Below are 10,960 nucleotides of genomic sequence, written 5' to 3'. Positions count from 1 at the left end.
TGACTCATCGCTTGCTATTTGCTTTGTCTACTTATTATTGGTGTAAGTAACCCTGTAACGCAAGCTTGCGTCTCTCAAACCCTACAGATAGGGCTGTCTTCCTCGTGTGAAAGCAATCACGATATTAACCTCAAATTAACAAGCAAATAGCAAACCCACGCAGTTTCTGATCCAGAGTGAGCTTGGATAATGCATCTTTCGGTCCTCTAATAACTTATTAATGACACGAGTACTCAAGATGTGAGCATATTGAAATGAATCAACTTTTACCATAATGTAAAAGTCAAAAGCAAAAGCAATGGCGGGTTCCTAAAATAAAGGGTAAACCAGATCTTACATATGCCTGCTGCTTCACCACTCACTAGCATAAGCACATAGTTTAGGAGTCGGCCCGTTAAGTATTATAAGCATTTATACTTGAGCCTAATCTATTCCAGATACAATATAAGAATTTGTGCTCTGAAGAAAAAAAATAAAAAGGCCAGGTTCTCTGTCTGGAAGCACCAACCATGGCTGCTCATGCCGTCTTTGCTGGCCATGTTGCCTGAGCTGACATGATTATCCCCACAATCACACCGAACAACCCAAGAGCACTACCAAAGATCTCGATAACAAGAATTTTCACAAAAAGTGAGGAGTTCTGAGCATCAGACAATGCACAACTGCTTCCAATTATTCCTACACACAACCTGTTAAAAGAAGAGAAGACAATGTATTAGCTTACCAGCATGACTGTCCTAGAATTCCTGATTGAATGAAGCTATTGAAGGCTGACTACATACCCACAAACAAGGTTTGCAAAGCCGACAATAATGCCTGAGGCAAAAATTGCATATCCGGCTCTAAGAGACTCTGGTGCATACATCTTGGATGCTGGAACACTCTCTAGCTTTGTTTGCAAAATGATTGCCACAATGACACCATAAATAGCAACAGCCTCGCAAAATATTACACTGAAAACAGAAGACACCTTCAAAAATCAACAGAATCTGAAGACAATCTTACAAAGTTACAATTAATGCTTTCTGAAGCCTATGTTAGTGGCTTAGTGCCAAATGCCAATGTATATCCAGCTACAGAAAACCCCATCATAAGATACCCGACAATGCATTTTGATTTTTAGATGTAGGAACAAAACAGAAAACAGTAGGAATCAAAATGCTCAGGCAGATGAGTACCCATCCAATAAGCTGATTTTAAAAATTCTGATATTTTCTTAACACTTAAACCTCCCTCCCTCCCTCTATGCCCCATAAACCAATGTATTTGTACAAAAAACCCTTTCATGTTTCTCTTTTCATTTTTATTTTTATGTACTCTATACTAACCACATAGGTACAAGTATTCTTAATTTCTTGGTGTGTTGAAATATGGATAACATGACAAGTTTGAACATTCGCCTCGATGGGCAACATATGCAGGAAGAGTGAAAAATTCCTTCTTGCACTACCCTTGCTATTTTGTGCTCTTCTTTATTTTGGTTTACTTCAATCAGCATCATGGTCATCCTTTTTTTACTCTACTATCTCTCTCTCTCTCTTCTTCCTTATTTTTAGTTCATGGTTCTAAATCAACATGAAAAATAACCCTTATGATAAGAAGAAGACTTTTTTTTAGAAAAAATATGTCCATTAAAAAGATATATGCATGTTGAAAGTTGGGGAACCTCTACCATTTCTTTTGTTCTTTTTATCTTTGTTAGGTGTGAAATGATATAATATATCTCAGTAGAGAAATAAATTTTGTTTCTTTTTCTTTCAAAGATCAACCATCTTCCCACTCCAGGTAGTCCATGTGCTACACTACTACTAGTCTACTATACATTTAGCAAATGTTTTTTGTGGAATGGGGTGGAGAGAGAGAGAGTACCTAGAATTTGTCCTCTTCTTAAATTTCTATTTCTAATAACAAAGTACTAGTAAATACTAAAAAAAAATAAAGAAATGGCATGCTGCTGTTGAAACAACCCATATTGCCAGTATAGTGCTTTGTTATGGCAAAATTATATTGGCCTCCACCTATGATATCTATACCTGTACAACACTGCCATGTTGTGTATCATAATTCAATTTTCAGTCTAAATTCTGTATCTGGTAGCATATTGAACCATGTCCTTTGTGTGTATGGTAGCATAGCCTTTCACTATTACTTTTGATGGAAATTTGAATCAAACTCCTCGAACAGGATACCCTTCCATAAAATCGAGGACCATTAGCAGGCAGAAAGGTTTATTGGATAATTTGCCTGGCCTGCCTCCTAGTTTTTCTCAAAAATCAAACTATCAGTTGATGAATTCCTTAAATACTTCAATGTTGACATATATCACTATTATTCCCCTCAATATCTCAGAATATTTAGAATCACTTAGGCTAACAGAGTGGTTATTTGAATTTTGAATTGAACCTAGACAAGTCATCATCAAAGCATAGAACTTAACCTGACAAAGCCTCGTTCTAACTGTTTGGGTCATCTATAATAAATACGGCCTCACCATTATATATAGGCTCTGTTAAATTAGGAACCTCAGATCTTTCTCACTTCAACCCATGTACAGGACAGTTTCATCTTTGGTGAAACCATTTTTTATCAGCCATCTTTTATGGAGCCATCAATTAGCTCTTACAGAAAAGCAAACCTACATAACACAGAATTTAAATGACAGGGGCTTTAAACACAATTCAAAAGATAGTTGAACCACAAGTATTCATAGGATGGTTGTCCCAAAAATTTCAATGTCTCAGTCCACAAAACTTTCATGCACTTCTCCAACAGTGTTCTTCAATAGGAAAATCTTCAGAGAAGGGGTAGGGAGAGACCAACCACAATGGAGGGCAAAAACCCATGATAGTTTGATGCTCTTGTATTTTAATTTCTTCCTTTCTCTTTTTTCTTTTTCTTTTTTTTTTTTTTGGGGGGGGGGGGCATCAAAAACTAATAGAAGCCTACTCATCCCTAGAACCATCAGTTGTAACTCCAAATAATTGATGTAAGACCCTAGCCTCAACTTTATAAATGAACTCCAAAAAGAAGTCTTCCCCTGAAAGACCCTGCTGCTCCTTTCATTCCAGACAGTCAAACAAATAACAAAAGGCAACTGATTCCAGAGGATCTACCCTTTTTTTGATAAAAAAATAACAGATTTTATTAAAGATCAAAAAGGAAAACCTGAAGTGCCCAAGAAGGCATCAGGATCAATACACAAAACAGCAAATGCTTAAAATAAACATAGATAGCCTTGTTACAGCAGAGCCCCAGGACCTGTCATACCCCAGTCACAACCTTGTCTAGATCTCCTGCTCTGGCCAAAGAACAACTAGGGAATTAGCATATCTGGGAGTCCACTTGAATGAGCAGTTTAAACTTCTGCCCAGGAATGCTTCCCTAACCAAAAATCTGAACCTCCAAGGAAGGTCCTCTTCAGAATTTAGCCAAGGTATCCTCATGTCTTACCCCTTCAACCACGGAAAATAATTGGAATCTAAATCTCAGAAGGCCCTTGAGGAAGTAGATATTTCCAAAATTGCAAACTTGTTACACTCCCTTAGAGAGGTTTACTTATTTCCTAATACCCCCGATCAATGGGTTTGGACACTTAACCCTGCTGAAAAGTTTTCAACTAATTCCTTTTTCAAGGCCTTAGTGTCAAATGATCTTGAAACTAGCTTCCCGTATAAGAAACTGTGGTGTTTCCATATCCCTCCTAAAGTTTCTTTTTTTTGTGTGTGGGAGGCATATCTAAAGAAAATAAACACCTGTGAGCTGCTGCAAAAGAACAAAGGTAGATGGTGTACTTCTCCTCATGTTTGCACTCTGTGTCTAAGTGATGATGACTCGGCTGAGCACCTTCTACTGCATTGTTCCATAACCAGGAAGATTAGTGTCACTTCCTCAGGTTAGTTGGATTCAGCTGGGTGTTCCCTAAGCAGGCAGTAGAGTTTATTTGGCAATGGCAAGGTAGAGGTTTAGGAAGTAGAGGCAAGGTGTATTGGAGTATAGTGGTTCAGGCAGTTATGTGGGGTGTGTGGGAGGAAAGAAATAATAGGATCTTTGAGAACAAAGCCAGAACAGTGGAAGATCTGATCTCCTTATCACTTTTCTTTGTAACCTTTGGGCAGTTAATTCAGGAGAGCTTATCGGTGTCTCTTTGAATGATCTCCAAAGAAATTTAGCGAAAGCCCTCTACTCTTCCCCTGGTTGTGCTGCACATATCCATTTCACTTCGAGGAGGGGGTGACGAGATTAAGTTTTGATGAGAGTGCCCAAGGAAACACAGGTAAAACGGAGATTGGAGGTGTAATCTGGGGTAGAGATGGGAATATATGTTGGATTTTCACTGGTCCAATAGGAAATGCTGACTCTATGAAGGCTGAGATTTTGGTGGCACTCAATGGGCTTCGATGTGCTAGAGTGTTAGGTTTATCCTCTCTAGACGTTGAGGGCAATTCTGCTAATACTATAAAATGGCTAGGGGAAAAAGATAGTGAACCTTGGAGGTTGACTCATTTTCTGGCAGAGGTTAGCGACATCATGGGCTCAATGAATGTGAAGCTGGTTTGGATCCCCAGGGAACAAAACACTCTAGCAGATGGCCTAGCTAAAACTGGTGCACATAGAGGATTTGTGTTTGGTGATAGATCTCTGCCTCTGTAATTTCTTTTTGCTTTCTTTGGTATTGCTTCTTGATTTACATCTTCTCGTGCACCTCTTTTTTGAATAAATTCTCAGTTGTTTTTGCTCAAAAGAAAAATAGCTAAGTAATGACCACTTTACAGTCTCCTTTAATTAGTACATCCCTCCAGCTCGTGACTTGAGCTGTTGAGCAATTTAAGGCCTTGAAGCAGGGCCATCAACTTCACTGTCAAAAAGTTACAGATAACAATCCCACCTGAGAAGCTCAGCATGATGTTACCACCTTGGTCCCTTAGTACACTTCCCACACTGGACTCACCAGGATTGCCTAAAGAGCATTCATCAAAATTAAATTTGAGTGTGACTGCTTCCAGAGGTTTCCAAATAGCTTCTCTAAGCAGTCTAGGTGCAGCAACATTAGCCATTACCTGACACCCTCTAAGAATATCATCCATGTTTATCCCACGAAATTCTTCACATGCCAATACCCAATGAGCAACTTTGATTTCAATTAACTCAGTAGAATTTCTACATTAGTTTCTTTGTTTTCGAACAATCTTGCATTTCTCTCCCCCCAAATACACTATAAATTGCTACTCTTAAGCAATGCCAAAGCATCTTCATTCTCTTTGTATAGCAACACAATAAATCTTGTGAAGATAACTCCAAGATGCTTTGTGGGGCATTCCACCTCTTGCCAAATAAAGAAAAGAAATGATTCCAAATTCTACAAGAGAAGGGGCAAGAGAGAAAAAGATGATTGGGGCTTTCTCCACTCTTGAGACAAAGAATGCACACATGAGGGGACAAGCACCAGTATTTTCCCAGCAGAAAAACTCAACTTTGGGCCGAGGGGAGCAGATTGGTAGCAAGATCAAGGACCAACAAAAAAAGACACTGAGAAAACACCCAAGGAGCTGGGCATCCAAACCCTCTCATATGAACCATTGAAAGAAATGGAAGACACTTCACTACTCAAGTTGGAAATTAGGCCAACAGAACCTTCCAACTCTCTCTCAAACAAACCCCTCCTAAAACCTAAGTTCCAAGAGGAGGTGCCTTGGTCAACAGAAAACATATCTGAAATGGGTTTGTGTTTCTTCATAGAAATGTTGTAAAGCCATGGATACTGAATTCAAAAGCAACCTCTCCCCACCAGAGATCTTCCCAAAATAACACCTTGTTCCCCACTTGTGGGTCATATCTGATAAATCGAGAGAAAGTAGGCAGTATGGTCATAATAGCTTTTCAAGGACAGCTTAGACTTAGATTTCTGGGTCCCTCCCACTGGGGTCCACGCCATAGATGCTCCTAATCACTGAACGCCACAAAGAGTCACTCTCCTTTTCTTTTGATAAGTTAAAGTGTCACTCTCCATAGGAAGCCTCCATAACCACTTTCCCAGTAAGGCAATATTTTTCTCCTTCATCTTTCCTAATCCCAAATTCCCAATCCACCTAGCTCCTTGCTTTTTGAAACATTTTTCCAGTTTGTCAAGTGATTTTTTTTGCTCATCACCTAGATCCCAAAGAAAACCCCTAATGATTTTTTATACTCTCAAAGTGACCCTTGCAAGAGTTTTAACTAAAGCGAAAAAATACACCAGGAGATTGGAAAAAGTGGACTTGATTAGGGGTGGATTCGAGTCGAGCCGAGCCGAATAGTACCAGGCTCGAGCTCGACTCGAGACCATTCTATAAGGCTCAAGCTCGGCTCGAGTCAAAAGTTCAAAAATTCGAGCTCAGCTCGGCTCGACTCATTTTATATATTATAAAAATATTTATTATATATTTTATAAATATTTTACTATAAAAATATTTTATAAAGATAAAAATTATATATAAAAAATTTATTTTATATTTAAAAATTAAGAATTATAATAATTAATAATTATAATATTTTTATTATATATATTATTTTCTATAATTTTATTATATATATTATATATATTCGAGCCAGCTCGCGAGCCTTACGAGCTGAGCTCTAGTAGGCTCGAGCTTGGCACATTTATTAATCGAGCCACTGAATTGAGCTCGAGCTCGATTGAAACCGAGTCAAGCCGAGCTCGAGTAGCTCGTGAAAAGCTCGGCTCGTTGCCACCCCTAGACTTGATTAGAGTCATCCTTCCACCCCTTGAAATATAATCAATGTTTTAAAGGCGCAAGGCACAAAAATTAAAAAAAAAAAACTAAAAACTCAAAAAAAAAGTCAGAAAATTCAAAAAATACCAAAAAAAATAAAATTTCAAAAAATTCAAAAAACAATATTAAGCATAATGTTAATAAAAAAAATATAAACTTAAATTTTAAAATAATTGTTTTAAAAAACCTATTATCTAAAATAAAAATACATAAACATAACATGTAAAGTATATTCAAATGAAAATTTAAAAATAAAAGCAAACATATAAAACATTTTCAAGCATGTAAAACCCACAATCTCTTTTTTTTCTTCAATTGCATTACTTCAAGTAGCTAATGTAATGTAAAACATATTGCATTCCTGATTCTATGAGTCGTCTTTGTACCACGCCCCTCGAGGCAAGCCCGATCAAATACATGTTAGGGTCTTAAATTCTTATTCCTTACATAAAAAAATAATGATTTTATATCTTTAATTGCCTTTTAAGAAGATATTTTATTGGAATGAATGAATGAACAAGATTAGCAAATAGGATTTGCCTATTTTTTATGTAAGGAATAAGAATTTAAGACCCTAACATGGATTTGATCGGGCTTGCCTTGAGGGGTGTGGTCGGGGGTCCGGGGGCAGAGCCCCTAGTCCAGCCATTAGGCTCAAAAAAAGCAAAAAGTGCAGAATTTTAAAAAGGCGCACGCCTGGGCTGAGGCGCAAGGGTGCACCTAGGACTTGGGTGAGGCGCATACCCTAAAATGCACCTTACCTGTGTGCCTAGGCGCGCCTTTTAAAACAATGAATATAATTCTTCTTCCAACTAGCCGATTTTTTGGTGAACCTTTCAATGACCTCTTCCCAAAAAAGACACATCCCTAGGTGTACTCCCCAAAGGCAAACCAAGGTATTTGATTGGCCAATGCTTAACCTTGCAACCCAAGACACTAGCGAGCTCCTCTACATCACTTTGTTTGAGATTAATCCCCCACTAAATTACATTTAGACTATTTAACATTTAGCCCTAACACTCCTTCAACAACCTCTAGAATCCTTCTCAAGTTAACTTGGTCTGAGTGCTTCTATACTCCCCAAAAATAATAGTATCATCTACGAATTGTAAGTGGGACACCACCTGCCACTCCCTACCCACCCTAAAGCCTCTAAAGATACCTCTCTCATCATCTCTCCTCAACAACCTACCCAACAACTCAACCACAAGAATGAACAACACGGGAGAAAGAGGGTCTCCTTGTCTGAGACCTCTTGTGACCCTAAGAAAACCTTTAGAAACCCCATTCACTAGAATAGAGAAATGGGTAGACACCCCATGATCCAACCAACCCATTTTCTTCCAAAATCCATTCTCAATATAATCCATTTTAGTCACTCCCAATCAACATGGTCATAGGCTTTCTCTAAATCTAATTTGTAAACAAAGTCTTTCTTCCATGATGTCCCCATATCCTCAATTGCTTCATTGGCTATAAGACGTTGATCCAAAATTCGACGATTCTTCACAAAGGACCCTTGCTCTTTTGAAACCAGCAAATGGAACACCTCTTTAAGCCTCACTGGTAGAACCTTGGCAATTATCTTATAGATACTTATTCTAAGGCTAATTGACCTAAATTCATTAGGGGAAGCTAGGCTGGAGCATTTTTCGAATCAAGGATATGAAGGTTGCATTCATTCCCTTTCCTATTTTTCCCCATTAGATCAAATTTAATAATCTCCTAGCACTCCTGAAAGAAGACCATAGAGAAACCATTGGGCCTCAGCGCTTTGTCCCCATTCCCATCACTGCTCTTCTTACCTCCTCTTTGGAAAAAGGCTCTTCTAGCATCCTCATTTCAAAATCAGGCAATCTGCCCCAAATTAAACCCCCCCACCATAGGATGCCTTCTCACATTGGGAGCTAACAATCTTTTAAAGTGTGAGATAAGAACCTCCCCAATTTCATCTTGGTCTAGGATTTCTCTCCCCTCCTCCACTAAACACCAAATATAATTCTTATGTCTCCTCCCATTTTCCATCCGATGGAAAAATTTTGTATTTCCATCCCCTTCCTTAAATCATCTGTGCCTAGATTTTTGTCTCCATCCTCATTTTAAACCTTCTTTCATTGTCTACCTCTGAGATAGAGACACCCTAATCCAATTCCAATTTGTCAATTATATCAATCTCCTATAAGTAAGATTGAACTTTGTTGACATCAATTCTTCTAAATGTTTGAATGGTCCAAATTTTCAGCTCCTTCCTTTCCCACCAAGAAATCACATTTGGTTTGAAGGATTCATGGGAAATCCACATATTTTCAAATTCAAATAATGTTAGACCTCTGCCAATCCCCATTGTCAACAAGATGGGAAATGGTATAGACTATAGAGGATCTACCCTTTAGCAGAGAATCCACCCATCCTCCATGAAAAAAGTTCTGACACAATTTTGAGGAACCACCCACTGTCTAAGGAAAGTTTCAGGAAATGGCTTCAAATCATGTAAGTAATTGGGCAGCATATGAGTAAATGACCGGACAACTCAGGTGTCACACCAAATAGACTATTAGACTATGCACATTGTTGAAAGTCAAGCCTTTCTTCAAAAAGAGATGAACAGTTCGGATCCTATCCCAACCAGGAGCCCAGAAGAAGAACATAGTATTTGAAGGGATCTGTATTTTCCAAATCCAACTCCAAGAGTCCTTCAAAATTCACTACATAGAAGCATATTGTTTGTTGCTAGACTTGGATCCCTTGTTCATAGATACTGAAGTTAGGTAAAACCAACAGAATTGAGAATCACATTCAAACTTTAATATCTACTTTTGTGGAGTATTTAAGGCACTAAATGATAAATTTAACTTGCTACTTAGCTAGCATCACAAGTCCAACAGACTCATTAAAAGATTTTGAAAAAGGACTCCATTCAGTACAATTTTTTAGATCTGTAGATCTTGAAAGGAGAAAATGGTTAATGGGTTTTCTAGTAACACAAGAAATGCATTGATGAGAGAAAAACCAAGGAAGAATACCGGGTTTGTTGAGAATGAAACTAGTGAATTACGAAAGACTCAACTTAAGAAAGCATGACTACAAACTACTCATAAACCTAAGTAATGACATAATATAAAGCCCATCCAATTTCATGGAGTTCAATTTCGGCATAAGGTTCATTAGAGCCCATTTCCATATCGACTACAGACTTCAAAACCTAACGGACAGAAAATCATGTCCAGACCCGATTAATGACCGAAGTCCACCTAATTCAGGTTTAATGTGAAAGATTTCTAAACTAACAAACAAGAATGGAAATCACCCAAAATCAATCTAATTCAAGAGGAAAACAACACAAACATACAAATCATGTCAGTCAACAAACAGACATTTCTGTTTATTTAGCTATTTAAGGCCTAAATTCAAGCATTTACCTGATGAGATTCTTCGAAGTGATGCGTGGAGCTTTGATTGCAGCGCCAATCAAACTACTTCCCGTTATATAAATTCCCCTAAATTTTAATACAAATTTAAGTCTCATATAAAATCAGTCAAAAACAACAAAAATTCATTATTTTTTCCTGAATAATAATGACCGTGATAAGAATAACGAAATTGGTTCGTACCAAGCAGCACCGAGAACGGAAACGCCGATTGAGATCGCAATTCCGATTGCCGAAAATGTGTAAGGTGAAATCTGCACCATCGTGATCCCGATCGAACAATTGTAGGGAAAAATCCTTTGTGTTCTCTTCTTTTTCTATAAATTTATTCTGGTCTAGTTAGGTTTATCGATCAAGGCCGAGAGAGAGAGAGAGAGAGAGCGCACGAGAGGAAGAGAGAGGGGAGGAGAGAGTTGCAGAGATTATTAAACTTGAAGCCAGGTATAAGGCTGTAAGGCCGCGTTTGGTAGTGCTTTCTCCTCTAACTCGGATCGATCCGCTGCCACACATGCATAAATAGGACTGTCATCGGGTTGGGTCGTGTTGGGATAGATTCCGCTGCCACACATGCATATATCAGCCCCGCCGAACCGATTATTAACCGGAACAACTGCCACACATGTATAATGGGGCTGTCAACGGGTCGGGTCTGATTCGGGACAGAATGTATCAGTCCCGAATCGATTATAAACCTGGACAAAATAGGCTCAGAACCGTCCCGATTATTTATATGTTAATAAATTAAATGCTTTTAACCAAAAT

The 10,960-nt window shown here is 38.3% G+C and overlaps 1 protein-coding gene across 1 annotated transcript; it reads right to left on the bottom strand.

The window, feature by feature from the left end:
- Nucleotides 1-241: 241 nt before the first annotated feature.
- On the bottom strand, nucleotides 242-10,740 carry LOC104592335 (V-type proton ATPase subunit c''2). The gene is made up of 4 exons (XM_010251656.3): nucleotides 10,382-10,740; nucleotides 10,190-10,267; nucleotides 783-953; nucleotides 242-689 (listed from the first exon to the last, which is right to left on the bottom strand). The coding sequence occupies exons 1-4, from the start codon at nucleotides 10,459-10,461 to the stop codon at nucleotides 518-520; spliced, it is 501 nt and encodes a 166-aa protein (XP_010249958.1). The 5' UTR covers nucleotides 10,462-10,740; the 3' UTR covers nucleotides 242-517.
- Nucleotides 10,741-10,960: the final 220 nt, after the last annotated feature.

Source organism: Nelumbo nucifera, chromosome 8, assembly GCF_055504915.1.
Source record: "Nelumbo nucifera cultivar China Antique chromosome 8, China Antique-T2T, whole genome shotgun sequence".
In the NCBI taxonomy this organism is placed as follows: Eukaryota; Viridiplantae; Streptophyta; class Magnoliopsida; order Proteales; family Nelumbonaceae; genus Nelumbo; species Nelumbo nucifera.
The sequence above is the reverse complement of the archived record's forward strand: the minus strand, read 5'-3'. Positions and strand labels throughout refer to the sequence as shown.